This window comes from Ips typographus, linkage group LG6 (assembly GCF_016097725.1).
Source record: "Ips typographus isolate SLU linkage group LG6, UJ_Ityp_2.0, whole genome shotgun sequence".
In the NCBI taxonomy this organism is placed as follows: Eukaryota; Metazoa; Arthropoda; class Insecta; order Coleoptera; family Curculionidae; genus Ips; species Ips typographus.
In genome coordinates, this window is record NC_138427.1 from 9,300,989 (window position 1) to 9,320,270 (window position 19,282).

The 19,282-nt window shown below is 36.7% G+C and overlaps 2 protein-coding genes and 1 long non-coding RNA gene across 3 annotated transcripts; 1 reads left to right on the forward strand and 2 right to left on the reverse strand.

Moving 5' to 3' along the window:
• The first annotated feature begins 99 nt into the window (after positions 1–99).
• On the forward strand, positions 100–963 carry LOC145730964 (uncharacterized). Its single transcript, XM_081982504.1, has 3 exons — positions 100–303; positions 356–543; positions 600–963. Exons 1-3 carry the CDS (start codon positions 100–102, stop codon positions 931–933), a joined length of 726 nt encoding a protein of 241 aa, XP_081838630.1. The 3' UTR covers positions 934–963.
• Positions 753–7,266, reverse strand: LOC145730969 (uncharacterized). Its single transcript, XR_014178720.1, has 3 exons — positions 7,158–7,266; positions 7,010–7,105; positions 753–892 (listed from the first exon to the last, which is right to left on the reverse strand). It is a non-coding gene; the product is annotated as an uncharacterized LOC145730969 (long non-coding RNA).
• Positions 7,267–9,284: 2,018 nt separating this feature from the next.
• Positions 9,285–12,396, reverse strand: LOC145730300 (fork head domain transcription factor slp2-like). Its single transcript, XM_081981462.1, has 3 exons — positions 12,014–12,396; positions 10,505–10,710; positions 9,285–10,448 (listed from the first exon to the last, which is right to left on the reverse strand). The coding sequence occupies exons 1-3, from the start codon at positions 12,288–12,290 to the stop codon at positions 9,885–9,887; spliced, it is 1,047 nt and encodes a 348-aa protein (XP_081837588.1). The 5' UTR covers positions 12,291–12,396; the 3' UTR covers positions 9,285–9,884.
• Positions 12,397–19,282: the final 6,886 nt, after the last annotated feature.

Sequence of the window (19,282 nt, forward strand, 5' to 3'; positions counted from 1 at the left end):
CCTGATTCATAGCCCCTAAAACGGTTTGGCCTGTCCGATAAGTATTATCTTTTTGTATAGGTATAAACATACAATGTAGTAGGTGGATAGTGTTAACTGATGAAAGCTTTTAGTAAAATGTCAACTCATGTAGTGTATTCTGTATTTTTGTCAATAATTACTAGTGTTGCGATTGTGGAAGTTTTAGGTCATGGATATATGTTCAGTCCTATAAATAGGGCTTCAAGATGGAGGCTCTACCCCACTAATTGGGACATACCCCACAACTATGAAGACAATCAATATTTTTGCGGTGGATACTCGGTGAGTGCAAAATTTCTTTTCTTAGTCCAAAAGTTGAGTTTTTTGTAATAAGGTACAATACGAGGTAAATGAAGGTAAATGTGGTCCTTGTGGGGATGATTGGCGGGATCCAGTACCACGCAGCAACGAAAACGGAGGCACCTACGGAAATGGTACCATAGCGGCCAGGTACTTTGCAGGAACAGTAGTAAAAGTCGATGTGATGATAACTGCAAACCATTTAGGCTACATTTCCTACCAGTATGACTTGTACAAAAGTTTTTGTAGAGGCAAAGCTATAACTGAATTCTTTGCAGGTTGTGCAAATTAAGCAATTCAACTTCAATGGAAACCGAAGACTGCTTCACGCCCTTACCTTTAGTAGACGGGTCCTACAGCCAAGCAATTGGAAAGGACGACTTTAACGTAACCAGTTACGTTCAGTTACCTCAAAAATTCTGGTGTAAACGGTGCGTTTTGAGGTGGCACTACTCAGCCGGGAACAATTGGGGCATTTGTGAAAACGGAACTTCCGCAATGGGCTGCGGCCCTCAGGAGACTTTCCGGTCTTGTGCCGATATTCGAATATTGCCACGGTTCTGGTTGTGGCCTTTAAATTATTTTAACAAAATCAAGTCTCAAATATTATGATTTAATTTGTAATAAAGTTTTATATAAAAGGATGGTGTGTCCGTGAACAGCAAAACCTAAATCACATTCTATATGCTTTAGAATCTTGTTTTTCAATGAAAAAGTAGTTCATACTGTAGAGGATGCGCAGCTTAAAGATTAGGTTGATCGAACTTAATACAGAGCCGTAATTTAATTACAAAACGAGCGGTCCAAACGTGCAATATTTGCGTAAATCACAGCAATATTCGTAGTTTATGTTGGTTGGTCAAGAAAAGCAGTAAGCTGAAAGCTGCTTTTTTTGACCAATCACACCCATTCTTAATTAGGTACTGGAAAAATGGCCGCAACCTAACCCAACAAAAACAACACCAAACTAAAAAAAATACACAAAAGACACATCCTAATCAAACAAATGGTAGATGATTTGCCGCCATTTTAGGCGACAATACAATATTATGTAAGTGTGGTTGCCTACCTTGTACCTTCCACATAGTTCAAATTGTGCTTTTTTCAGTTTTATTCACACAATAAAGTGGTAAAACAAAACAGTTAATAAAATAATGGGGGCAACAAAATGCTTGTGATCGAGGTGATCGATCTTGTTTGTGGTTTTATCGTTTGTTTTGCGGCAAAAGTACCGAAACAGGTTTTGTTGTGTACGCCATCAACGTCCCGCGTTGACAAGAAGAAAAAGCCATCGATCACCATTTTCAGATAGGTCCTAGATGATAAAATCTTATTCATACACAAATATTTTCTTTTTTGCTATGGTCATTCATTCAGTGACATTTTGGATCCGTTTGTGATTAGGTGGACTATGAAGACGCTAATAGACGAAACTCTTGACATGTCATTTGTTTTGCTATTTACCTAAATTTTTGCTATTTTAAAAAATTATAACACAGGACTTGAACTGCCCTCTCTCTCTCCTGCTCAAACCCAAACAAGCGGCATGATTATTTTCATCCCTTTAATTAAAAACCACCTATAAATAATTGGGTAATTTCCACACAGGCCGGTGTCTACTTATAAGCGGTTGTTTTTCGAGTAACTTAACAAAATCATCGTATTTAATAACGTGTAACCGCACTTAATGACAGACCGAACACGCGTATTGTGCCGTTTTTCACCACACTTTCGGCCACGTCATCGGCCACAATGAAACGGAGCGCCATTGTGCTGAACGGTCGGCGGCCATTGTACCTCTTTGTTAATCCATTGTTTCTATAATTATATAGTTCACACCTTTATGATTTGGTTGCTGCTGCCGCCTACTTATATTGTAAGGCGCGAAAAACCGACAATTTGTTTTTTTTGGGGATAATTGGGGTGGTTGTTATCGAAACCCGCCCTTTTCGGAAGGGAAAGTTAAACTAACCAGCTTTTGCCCTAGAAAAATTACCATTTTTTTTAACTCAATTTACTGTTATTGATTACTCGAAATAGACACGTCAAGTGGTGTCATCACTTAAAAAATTGTTCACCAACAAAAGTATAGGATGATTAACGACTTGCAGTCAGTATCATCCTTATAAATATAGAGATCGCTTTATTCCTAATATTATTGTTATTAAAATGCATTTCCTGTTGACTTCTAACACGGATAAGTTACAATTTTATGTTGATTGATGATGATTTTTGTGGTCTTTTAGAATTATATTAGCTACGCCATTAGGTCACGTAACAGCCAACTACAGTGGTTTTCTCTATACTTCATCTAAGAATAAAACAAGTTTTGTTTTTTCATCTAAATTGCAACAGACTTCGTGTCTTAATCTGGGAAATTAACCGTTAATTTGCCGTCTTTAAAAAAGCTCAAGTTGAAATATACTAAGAATTATAGCTTTTAAAGAAAAACCAAAGCAATTTCCAATTAATTAAAGTCACTATAAATCATTCCATTGGAATTGCTATTAACGTTAAAAACGACATCGTTTTACGTGTTTGCAGGTATGTATAAGTCCAATTTGGAACATACTGTATATAAGCTCCAGCCTAAAATCGAAGGTTCCTATACTGTATAAATAGACCGTATAAAAGGCTTAGAATTGAAGAATAAGTAAGTAGATTAACTATATCCCAACCCTTTTAAATTTCTTTCAAAAGTGTACGTAAAAGATTTTGAGCAAAAATGCATCAACCTCCCCTTAAAGCTTCAGAAAACGCGAAATCTTCTATGTCAATGTCGGACAAAAGGCCGGCGAAAAACAGTTTCGCATTTGGAATTGGGGTCGATGGGGGGCAGATCGGGTCAGCGGGAGGGCCCATCCGCGGACACGTTAACACGGTATTAATACGGGTTAAACACGAATAGCGCGGGCATTCCTGGTTTAATTTGTCTGTGATCGTATACAATCGGGCAATAAAAACAACACTATTCAGATAGCCGGTTGGTAAAAATTGTTGAACAGGGTGTTCGCCAACGCAAAACATTCAAATTGTCGGCGGTAAAAAAGAGAGAAAAACGGGAGCTTCCTTCCATCAGAAAAGGGCTTATAAACCGTGTATAGGGTGTGTTAATCGAGGAGTAAAAAAAACCGGCTTATATGTATAAAACAGCTTCCTCTTTACCTTTTCAGTGTTGAATGGCGACGTAATTAGATCCCTAAGTGGTGTAATTCAAGCCCTTTTGGCCAATGTAAAAGGCCGAGGTAACGGGTAGACTCGGTGTATATAAATATTTTATTGGCGGCATCGAAGAACCACATCAAAAAATTTCACGGACAATGGTACAATGCGAGGGTGTACGTCGCTTTATTCAATTAAATTCAGTGAGAAAGACCCCCAAGGTCTTCTTGTGGCACCGCCTACTTTTTGGGGTACCATTAGCTTATTATTAGAAAATGTAGGTTCAAACCCCTAACCTAATATACAGATAAAGACGTGGTTAAAGTTCTATAAACACCTTGGCCACCCGGTATATTAACAGTGTGAGCAAAAAATTGTCTTTGTTTCGATTGACACATAACAATATTGCAGAAAAAGCTAGATGGGTAATTATACATCAGTTTGTCAAAAAGTTGGAAATTGTCGACACATTCTGTTGCTGAAGGAAATATTTTCATAAAGTGGACAAGACAACATCGCTAATGAATGACAGATGATGATGATATTCCTCAAATGACAGGTGTCTAAGTACTGTCAGAAATTTTGAAAGAAACACATTTTTCGATTGTCAAATAGTCACAGTAGCTAGCTGAAGACCTCTAAATTTGGCATTGACACTTACATTATACCAGTTGTAAACATTTCAGAACTATTCACAAGAAATCAATAATAAGATTATTAATAAATCAATGAGATAGAGACAAAGATGGATAACCTTTTAAAATTGAATTTTTGTAGGTAAGTACAATCCAATGTTATAAAAAGAATTTTCTAAATTTGCCAGACTCCTTAGAACCATTTTGAAAATACCAAAATCGTCTAAAAACCTCCTAAAAACTGTCAGAAGCCAGTTTTAAATCGTACTATAATTTTGTAAAAGTTCCAGAGACTTTTAAAATCATTTTGGAAATGCCAGAATCTTCTAAAAACTATTAAAAACCCTTTACAAAGTACCTTGAAAACGTTTTGGAACAAAGAAAACACAAATATTTCAGCAATACACACAACTTACTAATACCAATTTTGTTAGTGCTTTCGTCAGATTTAGCCATTTCTTCCGCTCTAATTAAATCCATCAAGTTGCAGTTAATAAACGTACAATCCAAAGACCCCCAGAAAAATTAGCAATTAAAATCATTCAACTAATATTTAATGTAACGTTTGATGGCAATTCATGTGGACGTTTCCCTCGTCATTTACACCACGTCAACACGTCATCTTCGAAGACGTGTCACGTCACCCCGAAATCCCTTCTTTACTCTTTTGTTATTGTCTTCGACATATGTGTGGTTATTTTGAACCCCTCTCTATGAATTCTTTATTTGCCATCACCTTTTGCTTTAAAAGCCCCGGATTGTCAAATGTGTGTTTTTTCTAATACGTTATAAAAAAAGGTTTTTTTTTCTTTATTCCCCCCGTATATGTGTTCACTAATCCGATTAGAAACCAAACGGGGTCGGTCACATTAAAACCTAATCGAAACATTTATTCCGTACGGTTGAGCTTGTGAGTGTCACTCGAGCCACAATGCGTATTTTTGCGTCGACGCTTTTATGCGTACCAAACCAAATGAATAATTTTTAAGTACCAACCAGAAAAGTCTTACCTTTGCTTTATGACACAAGAATGGAATTTTACATACACGACGCGAACTTCCCCCTTATTTAAGTGCCCATTGCACAGTTCCGTTTTTCGTAAATCTTTTGCGTTGACTTAAACCTTTCCTCTTTTAAAGGGATTTTCAGCTTCGGTGTCTACATTGTGAAAAGTCTATAATTTGGTCATGGTCCTCCATTATCGCTCTGATTCTACAATAATTTGGATTTTACAAAATTGAGGGATTATGTTGGGTCAATTAGGTACAAAATCTTTAGGGTTTGACAAGAAGATTTCAATGTTGGGCACGAATAGAGAATTTATGCTACGTTCACATGCTAGTTTGTGATTGGTCAAAAAAAGCAGCTTTCAGCTTGCTGCTTTTTCTTGACCAATCACAAACTATATACGAACACTGGGATTTACGCAAACACAGCACATGCGAAATCACATTCTAACTGAATTATTGAATACAATTTTAATAACCTGTTGATGTTTTTTTTTCTTTAAAACAAACAACAAAATAAAAATTAACTGATCCCATTCGGACGGGCCTTTTCCGTTCGAAAGGAAGCGGCGTGTAAATGAAGAAGGCCAGGTTGATGGATTCGAACCGATGGAATTCCAGGGCGCAATTTCAAATATTTGCATGATTAAAGTAATGGAATATTTCGTCCGATTTAATGGCAACTATGACAAGCCTTTTGATGTATGATGCACGTAAATAAACGCGGGGCCGCCTTTTGTCTTTAGTAATTCGTTTTTTCCAACCGTACTAATTTCGTATGCAGGTATTCGGATCGTACAACTTAGATTGTGTCTTGTTTGCTTAAGTGAATTAATTAATTTTTTTCGTAACTTTAGAAACAAAGAGCGGCTAAACGGTTAGATTTTTCAATAAATAATATTGCCCCAGGCTCGTTGCGGTCAAAGGCCAGAAACCAATCTGTAATTTACCATCTGGCCTACTCCCACGTTCCCGGCCGCTGTATGTACAAACACCCTTCAGACTCTTATGTCAACAATTACGGTAATAGTTGAGTTCTCCCCTTAAGCTGGACACGAACTCATTAATTTATAATCGGTTTCTTTCCTCGAAACGGAAACGTTCTGATATGATTTCACATACCTGTATCAATAACAAAGTAATGGTAAATGTACATTTATATTACTAATAATCCAGGCACTAAAGGCCTACCTAGGGCAGTACCTCCTAGATGAGATTTCTTTGAAACAAACGATTTCATTGATTCTATTGAACTAAATTTGAAACATTTCAACTGTTTGTTGTAAACATTAGGAATTTGGGTATGCTTTGAAAAAAAAAGCATCTGCTCTCTCAACCGTAAATATCTCGAAAACGATAAATACCCTGACACAACGGCCACGAATATCGTCGGGGCCCCGGCCTCAAAAAACGCGTACGAAACAAACCGTGACCAAAATACGAACCGATAAATCAAGAATCCTCGAAATGAAGTCGTATTCGAAAGTGACACCGGGACTAAACCTAACAAGCGGCGCGAGTGCCTTTTTTCCGATAAATTACAATTATCTCTTGTGGGTACCGCCGATAAAAAGGTACCGCGATCCCCAGAACCAGTCTCCTCAATGGCTATTAGAACCATGGAGCCCAACTTATCGAGCGATAACTTATCGTTATTTTTGTCGCGCAACACCGGATTAATAAAAACCCCAGTCGAGATTTACATTAATTTGTTGATCGATGACGGTACCAAACAACGTATATGGTACTTGGAACGATTCTGGTACGCCTAAGCCGCTTAACTCAGCAACATAATAATTATATGATGTCTGAAAGTGATGATTTCAAGTAAAAGTTTATGTATGCGCTTAGAATGTTAATTAATTAATAAACATTATAACTTACCTCAATATGTTGTTTTTTCCTGATTTGGTATTAGTTTCCCCATTGTGTGGTATTCCAGTTTATAATTCTACAAAAACCATTTAGAATTCAGCTAGCCTAAAATTGAAGTTTAACTGTAAAAATATACTGAAACTTAATGTATACTTACTGAGAATAACATTTCGGATGACTTGGGACAACCGAACTAACTGGATTTACATACATTTTATTAGAAAATTTCAAAAAAACCGTAGACAGCCCCTTTTTTTTTCTTTTTTCTGTCAACAATGCGATCCGTCATTACATGGCGTTCATACAGAGGCAACCACCCGTACACATTCTTGCAAACATTAAATGATATTAATTTTAGTCGTGTTTCGCAGGTTTAAGAAGCTATAACACTTATAAAATACTTTTAAAGAAGCCGGAAATATGAACTGTTAGGCATTTAGAGCAATAAACATCTCAAAAATCATTTAAACAAAACCGGTAAGATTAACCAATTTTCTAGTTTTGTCAGACTAACTCTCATCAGGGTGTTATCACCCTGTATTTAAACTTATTATGATTTATTCCAAGAGTATAAAAAAAAACCGTAACTACAGGAAGAACACACTCGAACATCTATAATTTAGCGTGGAACTGTTTAGTAAACCAGAACTAGAGCTACTTCGTTATTCGGATTCCATATAATTTCAATAATAGGATCGGAAAATATTTGAATTGAAGGCGATCAATCGGTCGTTTAAATATTAAATGGGGCACCTGATCTATCCCACGATCGCCATAAATTGTTTGCATGTTACGTTCCCGGTAATAACAGTGCACCGCAAAACAACAAAGTTGGATGTGCTCAGGGTGAGTTTAACCGCGTCCAGATAAAATTAACCGGAACATCGACCACGTCACCGTGCACGGCCGTTCTCACGATCTATCAAAATATTTTTCGAATCCTGTAACTTAATATAAAAATATTTAAAGCCCGTACGTAAAGAAATTGCCGTCTCTAACCAACATGAACACCGAAACGTTTTAAGCCCCTCGATCTAGACGATGCATCAAAATGATCAAGCCGATTGACGTTTAAGCACCACATTGAGATAACTAATCGACCGATCGGATCTTCTATAATCACGTATACGAGGGACTTTAAATAGTACTTGTATGTTATAGTAGCAGCAGAAAGTCTTTGATCTTATAATAAAAAAAAACTTAAAACAAACATTTATTTCAAAGTGTCTTCTCTATGTACGTAGTGTAGTGTGAATTCATTGACTTCATTTAACTTTAGTTATGGAACCAGACTTTCATGCTGGTGCGTAGTGTCTGATTTTCAGTTAATAGGAACAGTAATAGGTTTTTGAGAATCAGTGGCTAAAATCCTAAATCTTTCTGCCTTCTGGATTGTTTGCATAAGTTAAACACCTGCAACCTAAATAAGTTGAATTCTGGGGTACCTAGCAAAGACACTGGTTGTTGTGCAGACTTAATGCAATTAATGACATTTACATACCTAGAAAGGTAATCTGGTTCGTTTTGGCGATCGCTAATACTAAACACATCGCCCTCGTACGAGGAAAATCCGAGATAAAACAGATATAACCGGGCTGTGAGATCGGCGGCGGCTCAGGTATTTATATGGATCTTTTAACAATTGACTGACACTCAAAGGTACCGCCCGTTGCTCGCTAAGAGCACTCTTGACACTGACGGTCTCTGATTATTTTTTATTTCATGCAAAACGGCCATGAAACGTTAGAAAAATGGTGTGAAATGTGCTGGTGAGGACCAAATTTGTGGAACAAAATTTAAATCTGTCAAAAATGCTATTGAAAGCACAGTAAAACACGTGATAGCTTTAACTGTCAGATGTCAATTTTAATTGTTGACAGATGAGATACATGGAATAGACAAGGAGCAATTGTTATATCCGACACATCAACCAAGAAAATCGAATTTTATTCAAAAAAGGTTTGGTTCTTAACTCTCATTTTTCTTAAAATCCTAATCATCTTTCAGAAATCAGGCAACACTGTAAGTTTTTACCATTAATGATTTTTTTATATTGACAAATTGAAAGTGTCGTTTATTAACAACATTACGCATAAATTTACTTTCTAATTAGTTTCCGTGTGTCACTTTATCTCACACATTCCCGCAAGATAATTTTTAATGTTACTCCAATACGTATTTGTATACACAATAAACCCACTGCATTATTAATTATTTATTATATTACATGACAGTTACGGAGATAACAAATAATGGGCGTGGTCCGAAAAAATACAACAACCAGTTTGTGAAATTCCGTTTATTGTTGTGCTAGAAAATATATTACACTATATACATCACAGATTAATACATATACATAACGTTCTCTTTCAGTTATAATTTACAATCAATTTAAGTGCATTATTCAACGAGAGTTCTACATTGTTACGCTTCGGTCCAAAAAAAATTAAATAAATATCATTAAGTATATGTACAAACAAATATTTACAATACGAGTTGAATAAATATCAGACATAATTATATTAGCATATCTAATGTGCGGGGTTTGGGTACATTACATTCTGCCACGTTCAATAAAATAAGTCTTATTCATGTTTCCTCAACGTGAACCGGTAATTAATGGAAAACACGCGATACCTTAACCTCCTCAAGTAATTTAATTCGCATGTTAATCGGAACAGACTTGGAAAAAACTTATCGCCAACAGTTCAGGGACAATGAAACTTTAATTACTTTCAAAACACCACCAAAAACTGTTTTATAAGTTTGTACTTACTTACTTTCATGTGCAGTAAGTATAACATTTTAAAAATTAATTACTTGATCCTTGAAAGTAACTTAACGGATTTTAACTTTGACCCCCCACTTAACTATCACTACACAGTCAATTGTTTCTAGTTATCACTGTCACTGGTTTTAACAATCCCTCGGAAGCGGCTGGTACCCCAGCTTCTGGGGGAGAGTTGGCCGCCCTTGGTAGTCCGCCCATCCCCTCCATACTCTGATGCCCCAGACCCATCAGAGGTAACTGAAGGGGAGAGTATTGTAGGGGATTCCCCAGCCTCAGGCTACTGTACATTTGCATCAAAGTGGGTGGCGGCCGGAATAGCGGCGCCATGTTGGTTAAGTTGCTCAGTTCAGGGGCGGAGGTGCTCATCACTTTATCTAGCGGGAACATTGGAGGTCGGGGGAGGGTTGATTGTAGGTAAGGGTTGTACCTGGAGTAAGCGGCAAGGAGAGCAGGAGATGGGGGATAGAATGGAGGATAACAGTTTTGCAGGGGGGAGTATAAAGACAAGGTTCGTTTGAAGGCAGCCAGTCTGCTTCTGGAAGCGGCCGTAGATCTTCTGCGGAGCTTGCCAGTAGTCCCTCCAATGAAGACGTCTTCAGCGGATGGATCCAACATCCAATAATTACCTTTGCCAGGATCATCATAGTGACGGGGGACCTAATTCAACAATTTTATTCAAGAAATTCATTTCTTGCTGTTGTTGGTTATGGTACCTTAACAAAACACTTATTCAAACTGAGATTGTGTCTAATGGAATTCTGCCAACCCTGTTTGTTCTCCCGATAGTACGGAAAGTTCCTCATGATGTACTCGTAGATACCGTTGAGGGTCAGTCGTTTCTCGGGGCTGTTTCGGATCGCCATCATTATGAGCGCGTTATAGCTGTAGGGCGGTTTGTCGTTGGTTTTCTTCTCCTTATCTGTAAACAAAGAAGAGAAACGATGTTGATGAAATCACTGATGGTGGTGGGTAATTAAGAAACGTCAAAATATTAGCCCGATTCGTTTCGTCGTTCTCATTAATTTTCTGTCCGCGGGACCGGTTCGTTGTAAACAAAAGGGGCAAAGCCCCGCGTAGTTATAAACGAGTTCTTGTTGTGTTTTTTATGCTGGTCATGTGACTAAAATGACATTTCTTGATTAGCTAACGTGATAATGAATCAACAAAAATATGGAAATGTTTTGTAAAGTTCTAGAAATTTGTAATGAACTAATGTAATGTTTTATGGCTATTTGCATTACTCCAGTGAGTTGATTCACGCAATTTAGTCTTATTTTAAATAGGATTTTCAATTCAAGAGCTTCTAGATGATAGTTTATAGCTCTATGAGCGACAAGATGTTATTGGGTTAAAAAAACAAGAAAAACTATTTTTCTTCAGGGAGTTTTGAACATAATGTTCTAAAACTGTTTATTATTGTGGTGTTGCTGCTACATGACTACGTTTATCTCGCGAAACATATAATCCGATCGAAGATGCGGATTGAACTGAAAAAAATTGAATCCTAACTTATAACCAAATTGTTCTTGTTTTCTATATTATTTGCAAGTCTTATTGCTTTTTGATTTAACCACCAATTCCAGTTTTTTGGTGCATTTTTCTTTGACCTTAAATTCAGATGTTAAATCGTTTTAACCTTGTCTTGTCACTGCTGTTTAACAAATCTGAATCCAAACCGTTTATATACAATTATTAAAAAAATACAATTTTGCATGTAAATTGTAATGTTACTCTTTGAAACTGTGATGTGTTTCTATTCTAGATGTAATAACTTTTATGTACGATTTTCTAATTTCAATCTTCAAAATATGATGTGCTTAAGGATAGTGTTCATTTCATTCAGTTAAATTTAAATCTAGTTTTGATGACGTTTCAAGGATTTCATTTTCAATTTACATTTCATTCAGGATCTTTATTACATTTATAGCAATACTTAACCAAATCGTGCTTAAATGTGCGTACGTGGCAAAAATTTTTATAAAACCCGTAATTGAAAGTTTTACCAATATTAATATAAAATTTTTTAATTGTGAAAATTATGTTGCTCTTACATTGTTACGTTATTACTAATTTTCATATTATACGACTCAGAGACGTTATGATCACCCTGTAATTGCATCAATATAATGTTTTATATCTTTATTAAAAAAATTATAATTTTAAAGAGATGACCGATTTTCAAGAACACTCAATACATTCAAGTACATATTGATAATGCATACCAGTATCATCTGTACTTTTCTCATCTCCATCATCTTTCGTTTGTGAAACATCCAATGGCGGCGACCCAGTTCCAATAACGTCCAAATCAGATTCACAATCACTCGCGTCAGACAAAACGTTTCGGTCCTCGTCGGCCTCCTCATCCACGTCGGGCGTGACACTGCGACGATCCAGCACCGTTTCGGGCAACAACGAATTAATGGAAAACGACTTTAATGGAGTGTTGGCCATCGCAAGATCCGCGCACTTGAACAGCGATTTCGGCGGTACCACCATATTTACATCGTCACTAAACAAAAACTCGCTCTCACCTTACCGCGTATATGTGAACGCGCAACTAAACTTTCCCATATTCCCATTAAAGTTTATAGAGTGCGATGGGGGGCTTATATAACGTGGGAGATACGCCTTATTTGAAGTTGCCCGGCCAATCGGGCTGGCTTAATGCCCGGCCTCCCGTTTGTTTGCCGACAGTTATTGGGTGTGGTCTGGTACTGTAGACACGACATAATACACGGGACAGTTCTGTAGACTGTATTAAAATGTGTTCGAACATGTTCTTGGAGTATTTTATAATTATTGTCGGCTGGAAAAAGGCGGATTACGCTTTCGACACGAAAAGATTTGCTGCCGCCGGCTGATATTCGTCTTTTTTTTTTCTCTTCACTTCTTCTAGTCTTTTGTTTTTCCATGTTCTTAGTCCCTGTTTCTCATCCAGCCCCTTGGCGGTGCCCCGCCGGGTACAGTTTTACGATGTCGTTTTAAATAAGGTGTTTAAATCGATACGGTCTTTTTATTTGCTCGGCAGGTTTAATTTTATGCTCGTTTTATTAATCTCGATTTTATAGTTGCAGTTTCTCTTTATTAGCATTTCTCAATTTGATGGAACTGTCGTTACTTACTTTTTTAGGAGAACACCATCCAAGTACTCGATAAACGCGTAGTTAATTTTACTAACAAATGTTTTGTATTTGTTTTGAAAAAAATGTTATAATCCGACTTTATCTACTGGCAAAAATCATAACTTAAGTTATATTATATACAGCCTCGAAACCGGAGCATAAACCACTCCCAACTAAAATCCGCGCCCATTGACAAGGGTGACGTTTGACAAACGTCAATTACTCAATATGGCGTCGGCGTTCAATGAAAAATGCTTCTATAATCAAACTTTATTAAAAGTTTAGTTTTATCTTAAAGCAAGAATCTCTAAACCTAAACCGATAATAATTTTATAATAAAAAATAAACAAATTCAAAACCAAAACCATAAACAGTAAAATAGGGTTAGGGTGACGTGATCTTCTTTCTTGACGCGGTATTAAATAAGTATCGACGTTGCCAAATAGTGAAAGATTGCATGTGACGTCATAGTTTTTTTAAGCATACATTTGTGCGCAACAAAGTTTTTAGTGTTTTTGGTGTTCTCAATAGGAGCAATGTGGGAGCCACTCAAGTTTGCTATTTCAGCTTTTGACAGACAATAACTGTGTGTCATTCAATAATAATTAAGTTATGTGACTAGACGTGAAGTTCAAACAACATTTTTGCTGACAGCATCAGACAGAAATGCTTGAAAACTATAATCAAGTTTGTCACGTGAACCTGATAGTTTTACACGCAACAATGTCACGTGATTACCTGGCGTTTTATGACGTTGATTTTTTTTGCTTTCAAATGTGAAATGACCCCAAAGGTGCCGTGTTTCTATTATATCGTTCTGGTGACACATACAAAAGTCAGATGTTATTCGGAAACCGATCGTTTTGGCCGATTTTGACCACCGCCAATGTTTTAAAACATTCAGATACCGAAAATCTATTAATCACGTGTCGGCGTGTACCCTTAAAAGGGCCCGTTTCGTAGCAGAAGGGCGGAGCTCTCACAAAACACCATTAGAAACCGTATATCTCCTCTATAGTCGGCGGCTCTGTGAGGTTCAAAAAATACCGCTTTTCGATGTTTCAATTCTCGAAAATTCAATGGAAACGTCTCTATTTTCGTAGTAAAAAGATATATTATTATGACCATTTACAGTAGGGTTCGATGGTTGACAGCTATGTCAACGGGTGCATCAGGGGATTCGGGATCATTTGCCAAATGACTGGCTGAAAAAAAAAAATGGCAAACGTGTTTATGAGTGGTACCACACCAAATATACAAGCTATAATGACTTTGTTGGGCTCTGGGGAGCAGTTTTAAGGGCTTTAATTCTAAAGATATTGTACAGAATAATACTGATGGTAGTACCTACGAAGAAAACCAGTAGCTGATGGATATCACGTCAAAGGACTTAAGAGAAACGCTCTTTGTGTCCTACGAATTCATTATGTGTACCAATGTTCACTACCGTTTTCGAGTTATTTGTAATAAAACTGGATATGACATTTGAAAGATGGATACATCCATTGGCCAGAAGTCAGAAAACGTCATAGTCACGTGAGAATTCAACCAATGAAACTTGATATTTTTTGTTTCTCAATCAGGGATTGCCTCTGCGAACAGACCTATTAATTACTCTCCCTGTAGAGTGCCTCATCACACTAATATTTTATACAGGTATGGAAATTTCAAAATTATCTTCTTCATATCCTTCCCGTGTCTAAACGGAGTGACGTCATTTAACAGTTGGTCACGTGACCACTTTATCAGGAAATGAAACTCAACTGTCAAATGACGTCACATCCATTTCATTATGCTACCACATGTCACTTACGAATATTTCTCTCTCTTTGTTTAGAACATGGATTAGTAATGTGTTTGATTATGATGGTATTCCAAAACGTATAATCTTCATTGATGAATGATTATAATACTGAAAATAATTTCCAACTATGTTAAGAACATAAAAGTTGACAATTTGAATGCTAAATCCTTTGATTTGGCAAAGCTTTACTGAATAAACAAATATTGACCGTAAACATGGACGAATCCTTACAATGGAACGGTAAAAGCTGCACAAACACCAATTTCTGTCAAATAATTAATCAAGTGTCGCCCATCTGGACTCATAAACATCGACCAGCCTACCAATATCGATCAGGATCGCGCTATATTTTTGCGGAAACCTTTAAAAGCACATCGATATTATTACAAATGTTTTGCGGTATTGTGTCACAACAATAGAGACTACAATCGTTCAGTCGATGCTCGTGAAGCATCGGTCCGTTATTGTAGCCGAAAACCAACCTGGACGACTGCGAGGGTTAACTACCCTTCTCCACTCTATAGTCGAACAGCTGCCAAATCCGGCTATTTATTAAACATACGTGTTAATCTCGGAGGGCCCCCATAAAGTCTTCATGGTTCTTGTTGCGCAAAGGGTCGCGGTACAAGGGTGATTTGTAGGCATTTGTTAACACTAACATCTCCATTATTGTGTGCTGCAAACCGCTTTCGGGTGTTTGATTGAGCACACAGTCGGATTATGTGTGTGTGTGGGGAGAAAATATTTGTTGTGTTTGTTTCGTTTTTATTTGTAACATATATTGCTTGTGTCTAATTGTGTCCTCCTGATGGGTTAGTTGTATCACTTTGGGAATGGGAATTTCTTTATTTCCAGACAGATACAATGATAAGTAGTTAGAATATCACTATTTAAAAAAGAATAACGTTACAGTGATATTGTTTCTTAAAAGTTAAAAAATCTGGTTCAAAAATCATAAAATCAAAATTACTTTCAGAATATTGAATTGAAATTGATAAACTTGTTTGATCCAATTTGCTGTTTTGTCTGTAGCCAACAATTAAAAACGAAAAAAGTGAATTTTATTTTTTTATTTCTGGCATACCTACAGGAGTTTTAAATAATTCATTTCCTCCAGGTCTGGAAAAGCTTTAATTACAACAAATCCAACCAATATCATTATGGTTCCAATTTGCTTGAAATAAACCACCACTAAGAACACAGACAATAGTTTAAATGCAAAAACCGATCAAAATGACTTTACGTCATCTGATAGCTGTCAAAAATTTTGACACTTGTGACGTTGATTGACGTAAGTATCAAAGTGTTTCTTAACGTCAGAACTGATAAATTTGGCTCCATGGAGCTGTAAACATAACTTACAGTGCGATTTTTCAATGAAACACATCTATTTGGCATTTTACATTTTCAAGACACTGGTGAGTAAGTTTTGACAGTTATGACAGCTGTCACGTGACGCAAGCACAGCATTTCTTAACGTCCCAATAGTTAAATTTTGCTCAATAGAGCTGTGAACACAACTTAGAGTATAATTTCTCAAAGAAACATATCTGTTAGGCATTTTACACTTTCAGGACACTGGTGAGTGAGGTTTGACAGTTATGACAGCTGTCACGTCACGCAAGCAAAATACTAAAGTATTTCTCAACGTTTCAAATTTGGCTCCATGAAGCTGTGAATAACACTACAGTGCAATTCCTCAAAAAAACGCATCTTTTTGGCATTTTTTTTAGGTTTTGTTTAGGATTTCTAAAAGGTAGGGGTTTCTACCCTTATTAACATCATCTACACCATACTGCATTTGATTGTTCTATAAGCTGAATATAAATTTTCATACGACCTCCCTGTTTGACTGTTTACAAGTATCCACTGTCTTAAAAACGACTTGCTGACTGTTTTGACATGGCGGCCATGTGTTCAACGTAAAGGCTGCATCCGAGCCTTTCATCTTTACCGAAATAGTGACAAACTGTGTAAACTAGGCGCGTATCCGCACACACGCATTCGTAACCTTATATATCTCTGTTCGAAACTAGAACAGAGCCATCTTTTATTCGGGGGAGTTTTTAATCTTCTTTTGGGTGCGTGGGGTCCCGATCAAAAGTGAAATTTACCAAACGCGCCAAATGTTGTGGTTTTTTCACGCTTGATAGACGAAAGCGTCACTTGACTTGACGACTCCGGTGTTGGATTTCAAAGCGCTTTAATCATTTTTATGTAACGGGAAAAATCAAACGACAAAACGCACAAGTACAAAAAAAATTGGCTTAAAAGTATATAGCTCAGCGTGGTACTGACACGACCTCGTAAAGGCAACAAAACGATAATGTCAAATTTTACAGCTGTTTACGTGGTAAGAAAAAGAAAAGTGCTCTGCCCATTACCATCCACGTACTAACGATCTGGCCTCTTTTATGGCCACACCCTTGGATACCAGTAGCCACAGCTAAGGGCGCGTTATACCGGAACGTTATATAACTGCAGTGGGTAATTTACGGGCATTATCCATGGATGTCTTTCAACAATTTTTGACTTTTTCTCCGAGTATTTCAGTGTGGTCGATGCTGTAAATTACTGTTAAAAATGTTTATTTCCTGTTAAGAGATTGTCGAAAAAATTAAGTAAATGATTTGAATAAATCACCAGACTGTTTGTAGTTTGCAATTGGCCAAAAAAAGTTGTTTTTTGACCAATCACAAATTATTCCCACTTTGAGATTTAAGCCTGGTTCTCATAAACGAATATCTAAAATCTCCATAGTGACCCTTCTTATCATGGACACTCTGTATAATCCTCAAAAGCAAAATATGTCCTTTACTGTGCATTGGAATCTTCTCAAGCTAAATAAAACCTTGACAAATATCGTATTTTTCAAATTACCTTATTTAAACTCTCCAATAAATGTTTCTCGATGGAATTTTATCTAATAAATCAAGTTTGTTTGTCCTCCAGGAGAGTGAACGTCGGCTTATCAAAATGGCTGCTGTAGGACATTTGCAAGTGACGTTTCTGTTGACTTGGTCACCTGATTGTACAGAACAGTAACTTTTTGCAAATAATATCGAGTCGTTTAGTGTGGAATTTAATCTAATGAACCACAAGTTTGATTGTTATATCCAGGAGAGTGAACGTCGGCTTATCAAAATGGCTGCTGGAGGACATCTATAAGAGTGACATTTCTGTTGACTTAAAGCAGCTATTTTTAACAAATGTGCCACCAACATTAATTAAACGTGTGACTGCATATTCCCATTTAAACTGTAAACCGCGCTGATGGTATCATAATAATAATAATAAAGGATGAAAAGCTAAAATTTAGGTATTTCTGGTCGCAAAAGATAGGTTGTTGAAAGCGGGGCCATTGAGAGCCTTACAAGGAAGGTTGTCGCCGAACAAAACTCGAAGCCTAATCTCCTTAATAGCTATAAACACAGAACTATATTAACTTGTCGGTAGTAAATTGGAACGTTTAATAGCCCGACCAGGGGGCATTAACGTCCGTTTACACGTTGGTTGTTTAATATACACGTAGCGTTAAGATATTCAAAATTCCCCTCGTATTAGTTTATTAAAAATGTTTATATTTTCTTTTCGGAACGCCACGAGATGGCGGACCTAAAACTAATTAGTAGTTTGCATGCGTAAATAATATATGTGACGCTGTTTCGACTGTAAATTACCCAATAATGTGCCGCCCTTTTGCCTCGCCATGTCTTCATTAGTTTTACGTGGACTCAATCAAAACATCTGCCCCGTAAATTTTCCATGTTGACACGCTGTTAATGCCCGGTTCCCATTTTTGGTCAACCTGCTCTTAGAAAATGACCATTAACTTATCAAGAATGATGGTTCGAAATTTATTTATAGATGACCATTTTTTTTTTTTGGAGTGAGCTTAGTAGATAATGACATTACAAGATTTCGTGTCTCTGTTAACTGTCATTTTTGTTTTTTTTTGAGTGACTTTGGCCCAGTTGTACAGGGTGCTGCATTTTCGATGGTTTTACGGGGTACAGAGAAAACGGTAATAGATAGAAAAAAAGTAGCATTCGTGTCCCGATCTCTTTTTCCGAGCTGAGATGACTGGCGAAGAGTGGGCTGCGCAAACTTCTTTTGTTTCAAAGATACGGGGGGTTTTTGAAAATTGGTCATTTTAGAACATCCTCTATATTTCATTTGCTATTAAAGTTATCAAAAAAGGAAAAACGGTTTCCGGTAGAAGTTTTGACGTAGAATCCAATGGCGTAGTCAGTTTTTTTCTATTACGTTTAGTTTCTGACATATGACACTAAGTTATATTTTTTTAAATGGAACACCCTATATATTTTTAGTTCATTTAATTCTGTTTATTTTTACCTTTTCAACGGTGTATTACAACATATAAGTTTGTAGAGGTTAATCTTGTTATTTTAAAAAAAGGACCTTTGCTAAGCTAAAAAAAGGCCAATATCTAAAATACCAAACAAAATCGGAAATCATATAAGCTAACACATCAGAAAATTAAATATTTTTAATAAATCTTATTAAAAATCTAAGTTACAAACAGTTCTATCGTCACTTTA